General features: G+C 57.4%; 2 protein-coding genes across 2 annotated transcripts; both read left to right on the forward strand.

The window, feature by feature from the left end:
- Nucleotides 1-203: 203 nt before the first annotated feature.
- Nucleotides 204-10,333, forward strand: ELMO3 (engulfment and cell motility 3). The gene is given in 21 exon segments (XM_035543258.2): nt 204-342; nt 432-472; nt 647-719; nt 799-849; nt 1,324-1,493; nt 2,361-2,460; nt 2,564-2,672; nt 2,675-2,714; nt 3,541-3,622; nt 4,263-4,313; nt 4,545-4,667; nt 4,851-4,982; nt 5,297-5,401; nt 5,960-6,068; nt 6,299-6,435; nt 6,548-6,711; nt 6,850-6,962; nt 7,170-7,274; nt 7,659-7,741; nt 8,100-8,180; nt 8,981-10,333. Coding segments are annotated over 21 exon segments (2,160 nt in total). The 5' UTR covers nt 204-264; the 3' UTR covers nt 9,194-10,333.
- A 2,186-nt stretch (nt 10,334-12,519) lies between these two features.
- TMEM208 (transmembrane protein 208) lies at nt 12,520-19,229 on the forward strand. Its single transcript, XM_035543690.2, has 6 exons — nt 12,520-12,588; nt 12,685-12,780; nt 12,856-12,915; nt 13,026-13,162; nt 17,624-17,708; nt 18,773-19,229. Exons 1-6 carry the CDS (start codon nt 12,583-12,585, stop codon nt 18,908-18,910), a joined length of 522 nt encoding a protein of 173 aa, XP_035399583.1. The 5' UTR covers nt 12,520-12,582; the 3' UTR covers nt 18,911-19,229.
- The last annotated feature ends 208 nt before the right edge of the window (nt 19,230-19,437 follow it).

Here is a 19,437-nt window from a genome sequence, read left to right on the forward strand (position 1 = left end):
TCCCCACGTCCGGGCCCTTCCCGTGGCGGGTTTGCCGTGGCCCCGGCCCTGCCTGCCTCCGCTCGGGGGCGGCCCCAGCCCGGGCCCCCCACCGGGGCCCGCTGCTCGGGGGCAGCGGGCCGGGCCCCGTCCCCGTCCCCCTCGGGCCTCCCGGGCCGGGCCGGGCCGGGCCGGGCCCTCCCAGGGGCGGGGAGGCGGCAGCGACCCGGAACTGCGGCGGGGAGCCGGGGCGGGCCGTGCCGTGCCGGGGCGGCTGCGGGAGCCATGCCGCCGCCCAAGGACGTGGTGAAGATCGCCATCCAGATGGTGGGCGCCATCCCGCAGCTCATCGAGCTCCAGCAGGTACCGCCCGCACCCCCCTCTGCAGCCGCCCCCCGGCCCCGCTGCTGCCCTCTCACCGCCGCCCTCTTCTCCCCTTCCCTTGCCCGCAGACCAAGCCCCTGGCCTCCGTGCTCAAGGACGTCTGCGACGCGTGAGTATCGCGACATGGGGACCGTCACCGGCCCGTGGCGGCCCACCGGGTCGTGACAGGCGGTGACCGGCCTACGGCGTCCCGCCGGGTCGTGACCGCGAGGGCACGGCTGTTACGCCGGGCGGTGGTGGCCGGGACCAGCCTGGCTCCATGCCTGGCTGCGTGTCCTCGCAGGTGGAGCCTGCCCAACGCGGAGCGCTACGCCCTGCAGTACGCCGACGGGCGCCAGACGTACATCACCGAGTCGGTGAGCGACCACCTGCCCGCCCGGTCACCGGCCCCGGTGGCCCCACACGCCCCCTCACCGCTTCCCTTTCTCCTCGCAGAACCGCGGGGAGATTAAGAACGGGAGCATCCTGCGGCTGACCACCTCTCCGGTACATCCCCTGTCTCCTTCTCCGAAAGCGGGCGCTGGGGTCGGCCCGCTGCTCCCTGCTGCGGGGCGATGCGGCCCTCCGAGCCCCCTGCCGCTGCCTCCCTCGGCGACTTCTGGCTAATGACAGCTCCTCCCGGTGCCTCAGACCCAGCAGAAATAATGTGGGGAGACCTGTCTCAACCTTCATTCTCCCTCAGTAGAGCGTGGGGGAGCGTGAAGAGAACCAAATAGTCTTGAGAAGCGCTTTGGATGCACGGGCAGATTCATCAAGTGTTCTTAGTGTCGTGTCGGCCTGACTTCCTCAGCTCCTGCTGGTTTCTGCTCTGATTGCTCTGTCTCAGTCTTCTCCTTGCTGGGGCTGCTCTAGCCTGAGCCTCCTTCCAAAACTTACACTTAAGTTCCTCCAGCCTCTGCCTCCGAGTTTCTTGCTGTCTTTCGACGAGCCCCTGTGGCTTGATTCTTTCCTTCCTGGTAGGACCAAGAAGCAGAGAGGTTGTACAACGGGATCCGGAGCAACAACGTGGATGTGAAGACTGACTCATTGAAGAAGCTTGCAAGCCTCTCCCAGGATGTTACCTTTGCTCAGGAGTTCATCAACAGGAATGGCTTGAAACTAATCTTCTGTATTGTGGAGGAAGGGAACGAGTGAGTATCAGGAGGGGAATTTCCTTGCAGTTCTTGACTTGTCTTCTCCCTTGCTAATACTGTATGAGCTCCAAGCTGGGCTTTATTCATGTTCCTGGCTTCTTGCTCCTTTTGGCTGCTCTCTCCAAAGGCCCTGTGCTGCAGCACAGAGGGCAGCACTGGCAGCAGCGTGCTGGGCTCTGCAGGTTTGTTCCCTGCAGGTACGTGGCTTTCTCACTGCGCTCTGGGAGCCAGGCGGAGGTCCCCTGCCTGCGGGCCTGACCCCGTGTGAATGTGCTCAGACTTGAACTTCCCATCCCTTCTCTGGCTTCATGATCTGCAGCACTACCAGTTTTACTACCAGAAGACCTCCTGCTGCTGCTGGTTTCTGCTGCCCCATCTGCCACCCCCAATAATCCCTCTACCCTGAAGTTTTTGGCTGAAAGAGGTCTGCGGGCAGCTTGAGAAAAACCTGACTGCCAAACTAGTGTCTACCTGACTCGGTCCTCTCACAATGTGATAGCGCATCTCATCTGGAAGTGGAACCTAAAATCACACAACAAAGTGCATGTTTCTTGGAAGTAGGGGGTGGGATTTGGGGTGGTTTGGGTTTCCCAAGGACTTGTGTGCACGATTGTTGTACCAGGGTAATGCAGCTTTCCAGAAACTGTAGAACTTCCCCTGCCTTGACTTCCTGGGATGACTAAGCGAGAGTCTCATTTCTTACCCAACATTCTCCCTTTCTGTTGTTCTTTTCATTCTCATGCTCACTTGCCTGCTTTTCTAGTTGTTTCTGATGTGCCCACCAATGTGCAACTCCCACCTTACCCTGGTGACTGGGGGGTATCTGGACCCATCCTCGCTGAGTTTGCTTTTCTGTTCCTGCAGTACGGGGGAGATACTGGCTCACACCCTGAAGGCCTTCATGGAGCTGATGGAGCATGATTTTGTTTCCTGGGAGACTCTTAGTGCAGCCTTCATCAAAAAGGTAAGCAGCTTGTTCTGCAGACTCCATAGCCTGTGCCTTTGGGATGCCTCGTTGCCCTTGTTACCTAGGCTCAACTTGCCTTTGATGTTTTTGTGTATTGTAGGTAGTGAGTTACGTCAACATGAATGCAATGGACGCCTCTGTGCAGCAGCTCTCCTTGTCAATCCTGGAGAACATGGTACCTAGCAGTCGCCTCCTCTTTGACCTAGTCAAAAAGAAGTGACGGTGGATCGTCTTCTCACCCACCTGCAGGTGTAAGTGGTTGCCAGAGCACTGTTCTCCTGCATCCGAAAGCCAGTGGGAACGTGGCACCGGAGGGGATTTTTCGGGGTCTTGCTGATTATCCTTAGCACTATGTTGTATTGTCCCTTTATAAACATTCTGTGGGTGGTCAGCCTCTGTCCTTGTTGCCCCAGTGCTGCAGGAGGCTTGGGCTGTTCTGGAAACCATCCCATGTCCAGGTCGGATTCATTCATGGACTCGTTCATTGCCTGCTTTGTTCAAATCTTTTTGTTCTTTAGCTGAACTGCCTTTCTTCTGGCATTGGCTCTTCCTTCCCTCTCCCCAGTGTATTTATAAACAGTAGTAGTACAGCTGAGGCAGGTTCTGTGTTCCCTCTTCCTTGTACCTCTGCATGTCTTCAGTTTTGCGCTTTTCATTCTAGAAAACAGGAAGGCTTGTGTCCAGGACTCCTGCTGGACTCCCAGGCTTGCTGCTTGCCCTGGGTTTCCACTCTAGCTGTTCCTGTGGCTCCAAAATATTGTCCCCTCCCTTGTCCCAGAGGCCCATACACGGCAGACACTTGCAGCTTCTCCTTCATGTGTAGGCTCTCCTTGGTCAGTGCTCCCAGAACTTCCTGGGAAGCTGCGCCCACGGATGTGCCCAGAGCGGTGTCAGTTCCATGTGTGGGTGCTGTGGGGAGCATCTCGCCCCTGGCCCCACTGTCAGCAGCTGCTCACTCATGGCTCTGGTTTCTCGGGGTCCCGCACACTGGGGTGCAGCAGAGAAGGGGGCAGAGGGCTGTGCTAGTCACCGCAGCTAGCAACTCTTCTCATCCTTGTCCTCACCCTCCTTCCTCAGGACAAACGCCCAGCTGCAGCTGAAGGCGATGGCCCTGCTGATTGCGCTGCTGCTGGCCACGACCGACGACGCTGAGCGGCGGGTAAGGGGCTGCGAGCGGTGGGCAGGGCCGGGTGGCCGCGGGGTGGGGGGCACTGGGGGCCCGAGCACAACGGTGCACCGTCACTGGGGCCCTCTGCCAAGAGCCCTCTGCTCTTTCACACCCCGTGGAGTGATGCTGAGGGATGTGAGATGTCAGATGACAGGAACAGCACCAGGGCCGGTGTTGTCACGGGGACTGTGGTGGCCCAGACCAGAGTCTGGTGCAGCTGGGAGGCGGTGACACAGGACAGGCATTCCCTCCCCTGTGACAGGAGGCTTGGGCAGCTGGGTCCTCTGCTGTAGCGTTTGCCTTCTCTGGGATGCTGTGAGGAGGTACCCAGAGGTGTTTACATTTGGTGTCCTTGCTCTGCCTCTTCTCCCTGACTGACATAACTTGGCGGTCTCACAAGGCAGGCTCTGTTAGAGCTCCATGGGGGGACTAGTCCTGCCTACCGGGGCAGTGGAAGGAAGCTGAGGGCAGGTTTCCCGCTCACCGGTGTCACTCCTGAGACTGCCTCTTCCCTTGCCTGTGGCCCAAGACCAGGCATAGCAGGAATGAGGGCCTATAAAGGGAACACTATTTTTTCTGGGAAAGAGTAGTGTGGTAAGCTGGGGGATGTCTCACAGCCTCTCCCTCCTAGGATATGATGGAGTACCTGAGGGAGAAGAACATCAGGCAGTTCATCCACAAGGTGAGGAGCAGTGCTCACACAAGGGTCTGCTCTGTGCTTCTTCCTGTCCTTACCCCCAGCCTCTGCACCCTTGTGTGTGCCCCCTGCAGCACTCAGCCCTGCAGGGAGCTGCCCGCTTCCTAAAGCCCCTTCAGGCAGCTGAGCCTGCCGGGCTTTGGCTCTTGGTCTCTCTGTCTGGAGGGACTGGGAGCAGCACCCTGGGGGACCCTGCTCACTCGCAGTCTCCTGTAGAACATCATCCACAGCTCAGAGCCGCTGGGGGACGAGATGGCCCACTACCTGTATGTGCTGCAGTCTGTCAGCCTCAACCTGCATGACCGCCGCATGAGGACCCCCATGGATCCCTACTCACAGGTCGGGGAGCACTCTCCTTGCCAGTCTGACCCTGCTTCCTCCTGCGGAAGTAGAGGCGGGTGAAGGTTTGCCTTTGGGGTGTGTTCCTTTCCCAGCACATTTGCTTTCGTTGTTGGTTTTAAACCCAGGAGAACCTGCTTGCATGGTTCCCACGGGCATCCTCCCCCTCTGCTGTCCCTCCAGGAACAGCGGGAGCTCCTCCAGTCGCTGCGCCAAGCTGCCTTCGAGTCGGAGAGTGAGGCGCCCACCAGCAACTTCAGCACCGAGCGCCGGCGATCCCTGTGTGCCAAGGAGTTCCGCAAGCTGGGCTTCATGGTGCGTCCGCCCTCTGTCCCCTCCCCAGCCACGTGCCAGTTCCACTGCCCAGCTTCAGCAGGACCTTCAGCTTCTCCCTTGGGCCTGGTGTCCTTCTTGGTCCTGCTGTGTGGTGCTTCCCTTCTGCTGCCTCTGTGCTGCTAAACAGCAAGTGCTGTGGAGCTGCCATCCCCCACAGGGACTGTTATCACTGCCCTTTGCTTTTCCTGCAGCCCTTGTTTGGAAGGGCAACCCCCTGGACTGCATCAGGGTGACTCTGCCGCTTGGAGAAGAAAGCAGCAGCTGCTAAGTTGCATCCTTTTGTGCCTTTCCAGAACAACAGCAACCCAGCAGAGGACCTCCGCCGTGCCCCGCCGGGGCTCCTTGCCCTCGACAACATGCTGTATTTCTCCAGGCACACCCCCAACGCCTACAGCCGGGTGCGTGCTCTCTCCTGGCGAATTCCCCAGCAGAGAGGTGCTGGTGGATCTCCAGCTTCTTTTTCTTTCTTCATAGTGACCGGTCCTTGCCCACACCTGGGCCAGGATACCCCTTTTGAGCTGGTGTCCTACTGTTGCCCTGTTTTAATTTCAAATGCAGCTGAGTTGTCCTGTGGGTAGGAGCAGCGATTTGAGGCTGGTGGTACTTTGCTGAAGGGTCCCTGCAGATGTTAGTGTTTTGCTTACAGCTGGGTTTCCAGGCCTTGTTCAAGCCTGAGCAGATGAGGGTGATTTGGGGAAAAAACCAGTCAGTGGATGCAGAGTGTTAGCCACACTCTGACCTGCTTTGCCTGCGATCAACTCCTGCCTTCAGCTGAGGCAGGGGAAGGAGGATGGCTCCTGGGGAGAGCGAACTGCTGCTGTTAGGAACAGCTCAGCTCTGGTGGGAACAGCTCAACTAGGAAGTGCAGGAGGATCATGGGGAGTTTGAGCCTTGCTGCGGGGACAGCACTCTGATTTCGTGGCGTGTGTAACATGAGGCAACAACCCTCTCCTCAGTTCGTCCTCGAGAACAGCAGCCGTGAAGACAAACACGAATGCCCGTTCGCTCGAAGCAGCATCCAGCTCACCCTGATCCTCTGCGAGATCCTGCACATTGGAGAGCCGTGTATGTGTGCCCAGCCCGTCCCTCTCCCTGCCCTGCTGCCTCCCAGCTAGCAGCAGTGGGGACACGTGGCAGGGGGCTGCGTGCGTGCCTGTCCAGCGGGGCCCCCAGGCTCTGCCGTGGCTGACAGCAGGGAAGGGGAGGTAGGGCTAGGAAATGTCCAGGTTCTCCTGGATGCTGAAATTCTCTGGAAAAACTAGGGAGTCTGGCATCATCTGTCCTTCTCACCACAGGCTCGGAGACGGCTCAGGCCTTTTACCCTATGTTCTTCGGGCAGGATCATTTCTTTGAAGAGCTCTTCTGCATATGCATCCAGCTGGTGAACAAGACCTGGAAGGAGATGCGCGCTACCCAGGAGGACTTCGATAAGGTGACGGGAGATGCTGGGGCCTTGAACGAGAGCTGAGGCCGCAGGGTGTGCACATATTTCAGGGGCTCTGGAGGAGCGTCACCAGACTGGGGATGATGTCCTGTGCCCCCAGGTGCTGCAGGTGGTGCGGGAGCAGATCACCAGGACCCTGTCCCTCAAGCCCACCTCCCTGGAGCTATTCAAGACCAGAGTGAATGCACTGAACTACAGCGAGATCCTCAAGCTGCGGCAGACAGAGCGGCTGCACCAGGAGGAGACGCTGGCGGTGCCCGTGCTGTGAGTGGGCTGTGGGCAGGGAGCTGGAGCCGTGGTGGGAGGTGATGTGGTGGGGCCAGGGGGGCCCTTCGAGGGGTGCTGGGTCAGCGAGTGCCTGCTGAAGGGTCCGTGCTCCTCTTCTCCTGGCTCTTGCCCCAGGGAGTTGCGCGAGAGGCTGAAGCCGGAGCTCCTGGAGCTGATCCGACAGCAGCGCCTGCTGCGGCTCTGCGAGGGCACCCTCTTCCGCAAGATCAGCAGCCGCCGCAGGCAGGGTGAGTGCCAGCCCCGGCCTGCTCCTGGGCAGGGGATGGGCACAGAGGAGTACAAAGTGCCCCCTTCCCTGCCACAGGAGAGGTCACAATTAACCGCGGCCACCTCGGCACTGAGCAAAGTGCTAACTGAGGGGGCAGCGCCATCCGCCCCGGGGAGTGGGATGGCAGCTGGGGGCTGAGCGTTTCCCTACGGCCTTTCTGCTGCAGATAAGCTGTGGTACTGCCGCCTGTCACCCAACCACAAGGTGCTGCACTACGGGGACGTGGAGGAGGGGGTGCAATCTCCCCCCATCGAGAGCCTGCCAGAGAAAAGTAGGTGATGAGGAGAAAGAGAGGGAAGGAGAGTGGTGAGGAGGGGAGCCCTCTCCCCACCTCCCCTATTACATGCTCGGGATGCTTTAAGGTGGGAATTGCCCTAGTGCCACACGTCTAGCCCAGGTCCTGCTGGTGCTCTGGGGCTGGGGAAAATCAGTGGGGCTGGCTGGCTTGCGAAAGGGCACTGTGAAGCAGCTCAAGCTCCCTCATGTTGGCAACTGCTGTGAGACTCCTTGCTTGGGCTCTGTGGGTCTCTGAGCACTGGGGACACCTCGTGGTGTGGGGCAGGATGCCTCCTGCCTGTGGCACCTGCCCGTGGCAGTGGTTCTGTGGGTGAGGAAGCAGGAGAGCAGGCACTCACAGCTCCTCTGCTTGTCCAAGTTCCCGTGGCAGACATGAAGGCGCTGCTTATTGGCAAGGAGTGTCCACACACGAAGGAGAAGAGCTCTGGGAAGCAGAACAAGGTCAGCACCTCCACCCCACATTGCTGCACACTCCCCTCCCTCCTCTTGTGCACCATAAACTGCTCCGCTGCCACTGTCACTCTGCACCTACTGCGTGTCCCCAGATGTGTCCTGGGGCACAGCCAGCCTGGGGAGCTGGCCAGAACCCAGGACTACCTGTCCTCCTTCAGGAGCTAGAGGCCTCTGGAGGACATCAGCTGGGCTAGTGCGTGACAGGTTTTTGATGTGGCTTGAGATTGGAGACCTGTTGGGTCTTCCAGGCTGCAGAGGAGACTGGGAGGCAGCTCCTGCTATGAACCCCACCAGGCTGGAAAGAAGCCAGCTGAGAACCCACCTAACCCCTGCTCTTTCTCCATAGGATGTCCTGGAACTCGCCTTCTCCATCGTGTATGATGTGGAGGAATACTACCTGAACTTCATTGCCCCCACGCGGTACGAGGTGAGCTCCAGGGGCCAGGGGATGGCACGTTCTTGCCAAGGGAGTCCAAGCGAGGGAGGGCCTGTCTCTGCTCCCCCAGATTTGGGAGAGGGGCGCGCTCTGCAAAGTGCTTTCAGTGCTCTGGTTCTCAGAGGCGCTGGGTGCTCTTGGCAGCACAGAGGAGAGAAGGGGCTGAGGCTAGACAGGCAGGCAGTTGCTGGCTTGATCCTGGAATTGGACACTAAAGGGTGACTTGTGATGCTGGGAGGGGAGGTGCCTGCTTCCACCCTTCCCTACATAGCCCAGAGGAGCTGGGGTTCCCTGGCCTCCAGCCAGCCTGCTGGGCTAACACCAAAGGGACAGTAACATCTTTGTGCGTGCATGGCCGTGGTCCTGCAGGAATGTGAGGACTGCGGCTCTGTAGCTGGCTGCGAGATAAGGGGATGAACAAAGCCCCAGTCTGGCTGGGAAGGTCAGGCAGGGAGCTCCAAGGGGCTGTGGCAGGGCGGGGGTAGGTGGCTGGCAAGCGTAATGCTGAGGGACACGCTGAGAAGCCAGCTGGTCCCGCCCCGACCACAGGCAGAAGGTAGTGGCCTCCCCAGCACAGCAGGGAGCTCGGCTGGGCTGAGGAGGGAGAGGATGGTGCTGCTGGTGGCTTCACGGACCGAGCTGCCCTGAGCCCGCGTGAAGGAAGGGCGAGAGCATGGCAGGGAAGGAGGTGCTCGAGGCAGGGCTGCTCTGTCCTTGCGTCGGGTCGGGTTGGTGGAGGTAGGGGTTTTCCAGCTGCCCAGAGGTTCTCCTGAGCTCCTTTGCTTCCCCAGTTTTGCCTCTGGACGGATGGGCTGAACGTGCTCCTGGGCAAGGAGATGACAAGTGAGCGAACGCAGACAGACCTCGATGTCCTGCTGTCGATGGAACTCAAACTGCGGCTCCTGGACCTGGAGAACATCAGCATCCCCGACACCCCTCCTCCTGTCCCAAAGCCCCCCAGCAACCTAAACTTCTGCTATGACTTCAGCCATGCAGAACAGTGAGTTTCTGCATCCCCCCGTGCCCGATCTCCCTGCCCCCTTTTCTCTGCAGGCTGCCCCATTCAGCTCTGCGGTGGTTGGAGCTAGAATCATTTTGTCGCCTGCCAACAGCAAAACCCTTCCTCCAGGCTCTGTCCCCCATTCCTGCCCCAAAGGGACGAGCCCAGGTGCTGGACGAGGGCTTGGGTGTGCGCTGCCTGTCCCCCTCCTGCGCTGGAGGCTGTGAGCGAGCAGGGCAGCCTGTCCCCTCTTCCACACCTGTAACTTGCCCAGCCAGAACTCACCAGCATCCCAGAGCAAACTGTTGTTCGAGGGAAGGGACCTGTCTGCTCTGCTCCCCTGCCACAGGCAGGCGAGATGAAGTGCTTCCTAGACAGCTGAACCCCTCTGTGCTGGTGCTGCCCCCACACCCACCCTTTGCTGCAGTCAGATTTGGGCAGAGAGGGCAAGGGCACCAGGAGGAGTGAAGGTGCAGCAGCCGGGGGGTCATCATTACAACGGTACGTCTGCACAGCCTGACCTTCCCCTGCACGGCTGCTCAGGGCAGAGGCTCCCTCCTGGGTTAAAGAGGGGTTAGAAAAGGCCCACTGCTTGTTTTGATGAGCCGCCAGCACTCTACAGCAGGGTCAGGTTTGCTGATGGACAGGCCCGGCACTTATGCACTGAAATATTTCTTTTCTGCTCCCCTCCCTCTCCTTGCTGCGAGCGCTCCCAGTCCCGGACAGGGCGGTGGGATGCTCCTAGAGGCTGTTTAGGGTACGAGTCCCCACTCCCCAGCACAATTTCAGACGGGCACAGGCTCGCTGCCCCAGCGCCTGACCCCAGTCCGCCTTCGAGGCAGCACTGAGCCGCTCGTGCTAACCCTGGTGCCTTCCCCCACCCCGGTGGATACTTGCACACTTCAGCCATGCTGCTGCACTACTGCAATACGACGAGCTACCTCCTCCATGGCCCCCAACGCCTCCCACCCCGGTGCCCTGCACCTCCTCGTGCCTACAGCTTCTCCAATGGGTGTTGTAGTAACAAGGGTGTAGCCTGTAAGCCTATGACTGTGTAAGCACTGTAACTGCACGTTGCTGGGGTGGCCAGGGCTCTGAGTCCCCCATCTCCTGCAGATTTGGACAATAAACACTTGTGGAGAAATCAGGGCCATGTCCTTTTTGAAGGTTTGGGGAATGCAGGCAAAAGAGCCTAAAAGGGGACGTGACAGGGACAGCACACTCTGCCCTTCTGCCCACACACAGCAGAAGGGACCCACGCAAACCACTTGTTGAAGAACAGTGCGTTGGGTGGCTCCTAGGACACCAGGCGTAGAAGACATTGCAGAAAACAAGGAATCCACAGCACAGTGCTTTAAGAACCCTGTAGGATGGCTGGCAGGAAGATTTTGTTCCCTACTGCTGAGTAGAAGAGCAGGCAAGGAGTTGAGTCACCTCTGAGCAAGGTGGCAATAGGGCTACAGCTAAGCCTTCCTAGGCTGGAAATGGCCTTAGGAGCACTGCAGGTTGCCCCAGGTTGATCTGCAGACCACATTCCTGGCCTCCACAGGGGTGTTGGGGCCATCAACCCAGCACCTAGGCGACACCGAGAGCCAAAATCTCTGTCTTGTGAACAGCAGATCTCTCTCTGTCCCCAGCAGCAACTAGAACCCCAACTTACTTTCAGCTGTGAGCAGCAGGCTCAGTGAGAAGCCATTTTCTTGCTGTGCTATGCAGCAGCATCCCCAGCGTGCCCTGGCTGGGCAAGCTGGGAGTTGCTTATGTACTCATTTGGCGTAGTTCAGGATTCAGTGCTAGACAGCAAGAACAAGTTGTCCAGCAGGTACCAGAGACACCTGGTGTGCAGACAGCTCAGAGCCTGCCATACCCTGCTCAGCAGACCACCAGACAGGAGTGCTTCCCCAGCTGCCTGCGCCAAGGGTCATGGAAGGAAGGAAATCTCTGCCTCCTTTGCAAACTGTGACTGTACACACATCTGCAGGGGCATCTGGGCTTGGAAGTGCTCTATTTCCATCACGCCGACCCCTCTGTGCATGAAGACGTCCAAGCTCTTCAGCTGCTTGCAATGCCTTCCGAGAGCTGTCCTGGCCTTGGAGCCCGACCAGGCTCAACCTGTTCCCCACCTTGCCAGCAAGAAGAGGATTTTCCATAACCCCCACTGGTGCGTGAGCTTGTTACAGGCAGCGATGTTGAGGTGCTGGAGTCTGCAGAAAGGCATCTGCCTCTATGATTCCCTCATCGGTCAAGATGAGGCTGTGGGGCAGCCACCTCAGCTTTGGGAAGTGGAGAACCTGGGCAGAGGGCGACAGATGACAAACAGGGCTGCCAACCAGCCCCACGACCGTCACTGCATGCCAGTGCTCAGCTTTGCCCTGCTGCAATGCAGGCCACCACCTCTGCACGCACTTGGCAGCTCACTTTGAGGGCTTCGAGCAGTACGAACTGGCAGCCTCCCAGGATGTCGCCTCCCCTCGTCCTTGCTGGACAGCAGCTGCCCTCCGCCAGCACCATGCCCACACCTTGCTCAGGCTGTGGCAGGACATCAGGCCAATCTCCCACAGGTGCTGCAGGGCATGAAGAGAGGTGTGGGGCTCCTTCTGGCCCCTTCTGTCAGGAAGGACCTTGGGAATGTCCTCCAGCGTTGGGCCAGGTGGCAGAAGGCCCATATTTCCAAAATTCCCGCTGAACTTTGGCCCTACCTCCTCCTGCCAAGGAAAGGAGATAACAAAGGGCAAAGCACATGCTCACCACCCATCCCTGAGCTGTGGCAGGAGGATCAATCGCTTCCCTGACCCTGCTGGTGGCCTGGGGGGGAATCCCAACCACCATGGCACTGCCACACACCACTGCCAGGAGAGGCCTGGCCACAACAGGGGACACGGCAAGGCCCTGTGCTGGAAAGGCCCCTGCAGGCCATCCCCTCTGTCCCACCTGGGATCTCTGTGTGCCTGGGGTGGCTCTCGCCTCTCAGGCTTCTTCCTGGGCTCCTCCATGCCCAGGAGGCCCAGGAGGCCCAGGAGGCTGCTTACACCAGGACAGACGTGGGACATTTCAGCGAGTGAGGCGGGAGGAAATAGGGTGTATTGGAAATAGTGCTGGTGCTAGAAACACAGAAGGAGGTATGAGGCCCACGGGGTGCTGCTTGGTGGCCTGGCCGGGCATTGAACAGAGCTGTCCCGGGGCAGCAGCGGCGACACCGAAGCACCAGGGCCACCAAGGCGGCAGCGCTACGGGACAACCGAAGGAGGGGCTCACGGCGAGGCCGGGCGAGGAGGAGCCGAGGCGCTGATGCGGAGGCCGAGGCCCTGCCCCCGTCCCTCCCCCGTCCCTCCCCGCGGCCCCGGGCGCCCCGTCCCCGCCCCGCGGCGGGCGGTGCCGGCGCAGCGCGGAGCCATGGCGGTGAGCGGCGGGGCCGGGCCGGGGCGCTGGGGGTTGCGGGGGTGGGGGGAGCGGGGTCCGGGCGTAGGCCGCTGACCGCGTCTCTTGGCTCCGCAGCCCAAGGGCAAGGCGGGCACCAAGGGCAAGAAGCAGATCTTGGAGGAGAACCGCGAGACGCTGCGCTTCTACCTCCGCATCATCCTCGGGGCCTCGGTGAGTGCGGCCGGGGCCGGGCAGGGCCCAGCGCGGGGCCGTGCCGGGCTGACGCCGCCTTCGCTCTCCCCGCAGGCCGTGTACGCCGTGGTGAACCTGGTCATCTTCTACCCCGCCGCCTCCGCGTGGACGTGGGTGAGCCTCGGGCAGACGGGGCCCGGCCGGGGCCCCCCCGCTGCCCCCCCTGCCCCCCGGCCCGGCGGCGGCGGAGGCAGCGGTGCCCGACCGCTCTTTGCTCCTTGCAGCTCGCCTTCGTCTTCAGCTCCGTGGTCTACGGCACCAGCTACCGCTCCATGAACTCCATGGCAAAGCCGTCTTTCACAGACGATGGCAGCCTTGCCGACGGGGGAATTGACCTGAATATGGAGCAGGGGATGGCAGAGTGAGTGTCCGCACCGCGCAGTCCAGGTGAGCAGGAGCTGCTGCCTGAGCGCGCTCGCAGGGCGCCGGGAGGAGGCCGGGCGGCGCTCCCCGCTCACCCGAGGGGAGCCGGCAGCCTTCCCCTCGCTGCTCCGCCGGCCTTCAGCCCTTCTTTCCCAGAATGAGCCTAACCGGCCTCGTTAGCTGAGCGCTTGGCCCGGTCGTGAGCCGCCACGCGGGCGGTCAGCTTGGAACCGCAGCCATCCGTCCGTCCTTAGGGCCTTGCCTCAGTGCCGAGGCGCGCAGGTAGGAGATCCCACAGGAGATCCCACAGGAGATCCAGCTCAGCTGGAGCAGCCTAAACCCTCTGTCAGGAAGAGGCAGCGCTGACCCCCTGCGCACTTCGCAGCACACGGTGAAATTTTATTTTTTATAAACCACCACTGCAGGTAGTGCTTGATCGGGCAGAAGGGCGCACGCTGCCAGCTACCCCATCTTGGCTGCAAACTGCCGGTGTCTTGATCTGTTCTAATTCAGTTGTTTCCATACTAAAAAACCTGCTCAGCATCTTAACTCCTTGCACCACCTCGGCCTTTTTGCCTTCTATACTTGTGCTTTACCTACATCTGTCTCCAGACAGTGCAGAGTGCCTGTTCAGTGTTAGAGGTGACACAACTCCCTTTCCCTTGATTAAGGAACACGCAACAGTAATTCTTGTAAAGTGACGTTAAATAAAATAAGGAGATAACACTACAGAAACAGTAGAAATATTTTCTAGATTCATGTGTTTTCCAACAGTGAATCCCAAGCTAGTTTTAGAACATTGTAAGGCAGTTTTGGACACTCCAGCTTTGGCTCTCTGTTCTCCCTGCCCTCAGCTTCCCATCTGTTGGTTCAGTCTTTGTTGTGGTACTTCAGTGTGCATTTAGTGAGGTGTCTGGAGTTCTTGGCCTCTTCCCTCCAATGTCTTTGGGGTTGGTATGATTTTAGGTTTATGACTTTCACTTGCTGTTGGAGTTGTGAAGAGATGCAGTGGGGCTCTGTGTCCAGTAGAGGAACCGTAATCCAAATCAGGCAGGAGAGAGAGGTGGAGGAGGAGGCAAGCAGGCATTTTTGGGTGGATTAGCTATGCAGGTGTTGGACTGGGGAGGCAGGATTACAGGCTGAGCATTGCTGGTTTGTGTTGTCCTCTCATCAGTGTTCAGGTTGCTTCAGCTTCTTACCTGACAGTCAAGGTGTAATAGTCCTGCCCAGGGAAGCAGCTTGTTTTCACAAGCATCCTCTTGCTGGAAGGGCCACGTTTTGCTTTTTTTTTTTTTTTTTTAACACCAGTCTCATTTCTCCAGCCAGCAGATGAATAGGGACATTATTAGCAGGCAGACTTACTGACACAGCACAGAACCTGTTCTCTCTGCACATGATGAACTCCCATCTGCTGTGGTTTTGCTTCTTGAGTAGTGAATTTTCTACAGGCAGCACAGTGACACAAATGTCCAGGGTAGGAGACGGAGTCACAGGGATACTGCAGACAGAAAAAGAGGGAATTATTTCTAGGACAACTTGTGAGCCGGTTGCTTTACACTGTGCTCATCCTTTAGTAACTTCTTGCTTGCCAGCTGAGCATTTTTCTCCTGTTTTATACTTGCCATTTCTTTTGGCTCTCTTGAGTAATTCTAAAAGCACAAAATATTTTGGATACCCTTTTTTATGGAAACACAATACGGGACAGTTGATTAAGAAAAATAAGGGAGTTTAATGTTGTCTTGGGTATCCTAGTTGTGAGGGATGCTCTTCGGCAGCAAAGCATGCTAGATACCCCAATGCCTGGATGTGATGGCACTGTCAGGGGATTGACCTACTGGGACTGGGGAAGGCTGATCTCACGGTGCAGGGAGTTGCAGGTGTTTTGGAGAGCTGGGCTCAGTGTGGGAGGTCCCCCTGTGTGACCTCCGGTGATGCACTAAATTCTGAACCTCAGTATTCCATCATAGCATTGTTGATGGTAAATTCTGCAGTGTCTTGTGTGCTTGGTGTGATGATGGTGTCCCATCGTAATCCAACTGATGAATACCTAACATCACTTTGTTTTGCACTGTGCTGCCCAGAATGAGACAAGCTAATTCGTTACCACTGCACTTGCTGTTGTATTTTTAACTCCATTTTTGGATGTGACTCGAGTGCTTCTTGCTCCAGCAGATTATCACAGAATCACAGACTGGTTGAGGCTGTTGAAGGGGCCTCTGGAGGTCATCTGGTCCAGCCACTCATCCAGCAGGGTACTCCAGAGCAGGGTGCCCAGGACTGTGTCCAGGCACCTTTTGAATATCTCCAGTGATGACTCCACAACTTCTCTGTGCCAGTGCTCCATCACCCACACAGCACAGAAGTGCTTCCTGATGTTCAGAGGGAACCTCCTGTGCTCCAGCTTGTGCCCACTGCCTCTTGTCCTGTCCCCTGCCTGGCTCTGTCTTCTCTGCACCCTCCATTCAGGTATTTATGTACACTGATGAGATCCCCCCTGAGCCTTCTCTTTTCCAGGCTGAACAGTCCCAACTTTCAGCTCCTTCTCGTAGCAGACATGCTTCGGTCCTTTCGGCACCTTCATGCACCTTCTCTGGACTCTCCAGTCTGTCCATGTCTCTCTTGTACTGGGGAGCAGAGAACTGGACCCATTACCCAGGCGTGGCCTCACCAGTGCTGAGCAGAGGGGCAGGATCACATCCCTTCACCTGCTGGCAGCACTCCTCCTAGTGCAGCCCAGGCTCCTCCTTTTCCTGAATGGCACGTCACTGGCTTATGTTCAGCTTGGTTATTCTTCCTGGTCAGGGGGCCCGTAGCAGACCCCCACTATGTTGTCACCTGTACCTGTTCTGTCTTTAATCTTAACCCATAAACTCTCGGTCAGCTCCTTGTCCATGCCTGGGCAGAGCTCCATGCGCTCACAGAGGGCAGCCCCTGCCTCGCCGTCCCAGCCAGTCCTTCCTAAGGAGCCTGCATCCCACCACTGCGACGCTCCACTCATGGGAGCTGTCCCAGCACATCTCCCCGATCCCAACAAGATCGCACCCCTGCAGCTGCACACACATCTCCTTGTTTATTCCCCATCCTGCGTGCAGGAGTATACAGGCACTTAAGGGAAGCACCCCGTGTGTTGAGTTCCTCGAAAGGGACTGGAGGATTTTTCCACAGCACTGCCTTGCAGGCACTTCCTCGCTTACAGGCAGATGCTGGAGGTGACCCAACTGAGGCCCCGTTTTGTTGATTTCTGTGATCTCTCCTTGTCACATCACCCCATGCCCTTTGTGCAGTGACCTGTCCATTCCTCCCTCTCAGGGCTGCTGCTTCCTCTCACCTTCCCCTGTGGTTCCTAGTTGGAAGCCGTCCTTACGAGGTCTGCCATCCTGTTGGTGAAAATGTCTTTACCTCGCTTTGTGAGGTGGATCTCATCTCTTCCAAGCAGATGCTGATCTGCAAATGGCATCCCATGGTCATAGAGCCCCAAACCCTGTCACCAACACCAGTTCTGCTGCCAGTTATTGACTTGTACATTGCCCTCCTCCTCATACCCTTTCCCCTCACTGTCGGGATTGAGACCACCACCTGGGCTCCCATGCCCTTGACCACTGCCTCCAGAGCTCACATGTGGGATGTTGGATCCCTGCAGTACATCCTGGATCCGGCCCAGCAGGCAGCAAGCCACCCAGGTGGGTGCCTCTGTCCCCTGTGGCAGGCACTTGCGATGTGCCTGTGCAGCATCCCCCTTGATGATGACTTCATTTCTTCCTGGCGGTCTTGTGTGGTTTAGGGTGAGGTGCACCCGTTTGTTTGCCTGTAGGGACATCTGGCTCCTCTTCAGTGCTGACGGTGGTGAACCTGTTCTGGAGGTGTAAGCCCTCAGGTGGGGCAGGAGTTTTCCTGTTGGTGCCAGAAGTTAGCAGCTTCCATCCTTCCCCTTCTCCAGAGGTTGTGCTTACCTCTGGACACTGCCGGCTTCTCTGCTGCAGTTGTGGTCTGAGGTTCTTCAAGCTGTGACACAGAGAAGATCCTATCCATCTTCTTCTGATGAATTCTCATTTGATGAATTCCCATCTCATCTTCTCTGATGGTGTGCAGCCCGCTCACTTCTCATAGATCTTCATTTGGTGGCCCACCTCCTTCAGGACAGGCGGTCCTTGCAGGGCCATCTCCTGGCATCAGAGGCAGGCTCAAGGCTCTCCCTGCAGCCCGGCACCTGCAGAGCTGTGTCCACCATCCAAAGCTCTGTGGTGAAGCATCCACCCTAGCAGGGAGCTGCTCCAGTAGTGTTTTTTTACCTGCTCCAATAGTGTTTTTTTCATTCTGACGTGCTGCTGAACCTCGGCTCCCCCAGAGGGTGGTGGTGGAGCAGTGGGCAGCTTGTTCCTGTCCATCGCTGCTCTCAGTGCTGCCTCGGGCTGGTGGGGGCTGGAACTGAGGGGCTCATGTTTTGCTTTTCTTCCCTCAGGCACCTCAAGGATGTGATCCTGCTGACAGCTATGGTCCAAGTGCTGAGCTGCTTCTCACTCTACGTCTGGTACTTCTGGCTCTTGGTAAGCCCTGCAGTTGTTCTTGTTGCTCTAAGTTGTCCCTGTCTTTCCCTGTCTTCAGAACCGAGGACATTATTTATCCATTCCATTTCAAAGTGTCCTGTTTCAGGCTGAAACTGCTGATAATTATGTTTATTTTCATCAAACATTGTAAAAATACGAGGGAAAGAAATCCTGATCCCTCTGGCTCAACCTCGTGTTAAATCATGCAAAACCTGACCTTGGCCTTTCCCTCTGGTCCTGTGAAACAGCAACAGGAAGCATGAGGCAGATTAAAGCCCTCATTGTGCGTAGAGCTATTTTCTGTGCCTTTCTGTGACTGTGACAAACAGGCTGTGTTTCTTCTTGTTTGGTTTTCTCAGTCATTCACCAGCACTGACTGAGGCTGGGAACTGCTGCACCCCATGCCATTTGGTAGATTAAACTCTGTAGGCTTTGATCCCCCTTAACATACCAGGTGCTTTCTACTGCTGAAACATTTCTCATGTGCCTCCAGCTAAAACTGCTTTTGCAAAGGGATAAAAAAATCTCCAAGCAATTAAAGCAACTGTGGTGGTGTGGTTTTTTTTTTTTTTTTTTTTTGAGCATATCCCATCAGGATATGTAATGCAATCTTGGGAGAGTAGAAAGATACCTTCTTTCCTTATTCCCAAGTTCCTTTCTAGCTGGTTCTGGCAGGGGGCAGCCTAGGCCCTGACTACCCTGGACACCATATGGATCATGTTTTTTCATTCAGAGAAATGTGATTTTGTTTCTGAAGGAGGGAGAAGCAGAACGTCTGGGAAGTTGGATCTTTCTGGGTAATTCAGAACTGATGCTGGGATTTCCATACATGAAGTCTGAGTGCTGTGATCCCAGAGACGTATGCAAGGTCCCAAATCATATGAAACCAGGCCACTTATTTTGGGTGCTTGCCACTGCCTTTGATATCAGTGCATCTTGTGATGTCCCTGACCCAGCCTGTAGATATTTTCTGGTTCCTTCGGCTTCCCCTGTAGGACCAGCCGTCCTGACCTGCCAAAGCTGCCTCCGCAGTGACTGAGTTTGCTGCCACACGTGTTTTGCAGGCTCCGGGGCGTGCTCTGTACCTCCTGTGGGTGAACATCCTGGGGCCCTGGTTTACAGCCGAGTCTTCGGCCGCCAGTCAGGAACCAAACGAGAAGAAGCAGCGCCGACAAGAACGCCGCCAGATGAAGCGCTTTTAGCCCTGGCCGGGGAGATGGATTAACCCTGTCTCTCATCTCCATGCTGTTATTTCATCAGGGATGCGACAGAAACCAATCCGAAACCATCACAGTATCTATGTTGCCCTCTGTCATTGCTGCCATTCCACGATGAAGGCTGCAAGAGACTTCCCTTGGTTGGTTTCTTAGTGCCAGTCGAGGCCTTGCTCCTTGTGATGACAAGGCGGGGGGTTATGCTGGCATGTGTAAATACCTTTCTAAAGCAGTGCTGTATCGCGTTCAAGGGTGGGGATTGCAATGCTGGAGGAAATAGTATATTAAAGAGCAGAGTCTAATTGGCCATGCTGGCAGTGTGTTCATGCAGGGGTGCTCAAAGAGGGGAGCGGTTAAAAACGTCAGCATATTCTTGGAGGCCTGGACCAGATGGAAGCAAAATCCCCCAGCTCAGTTGTCTCATCCCTTCCCACACCTGCTCTCTGCTGTCCTGCCTGCTGCAGTATCAACAGCCTGCAGAGGGGCCTCAGCTGCCCTGTGAGACTGGGAGGAGT

The sequence above is a fragment of the Cygnus atratus genome, chromosome 12 (assembly GCF_013377495.2).
Source record: "Cygnus atratus isolate AKBS03 ecotype Queensland, Australia chromosome 12, CAtr_DNAZoo_HiC_assembly, whole genome shotgun sequence".
Lineage (NCBI taxonomy): Eukaryota > Metazoa > Chordata > Aves > Anseriformes > Anatidae > Cygnus > Cygnus atratus.

Excerpts from the sequence above, each read along its gene's own strand:
- TMEM208 (XM_035543690.2), top strand. Across the intron at positions 12,781-12,855 it reads GCATCATCCTCGGGGCCTCG|GCCGTGTACGCCGTGGTGAA; the intron begins GTGAGTGCGGCC and ends CTCTCCCCGCAG. Across the intron at positions 17,709-18,772 it reads TCTGGTACTTCTGGCTCTTG|GCTCCGGGGCGTGCTCTGTA; the intron begins GTAAGCCCTGCA and ends CGTGTTTTGCAG.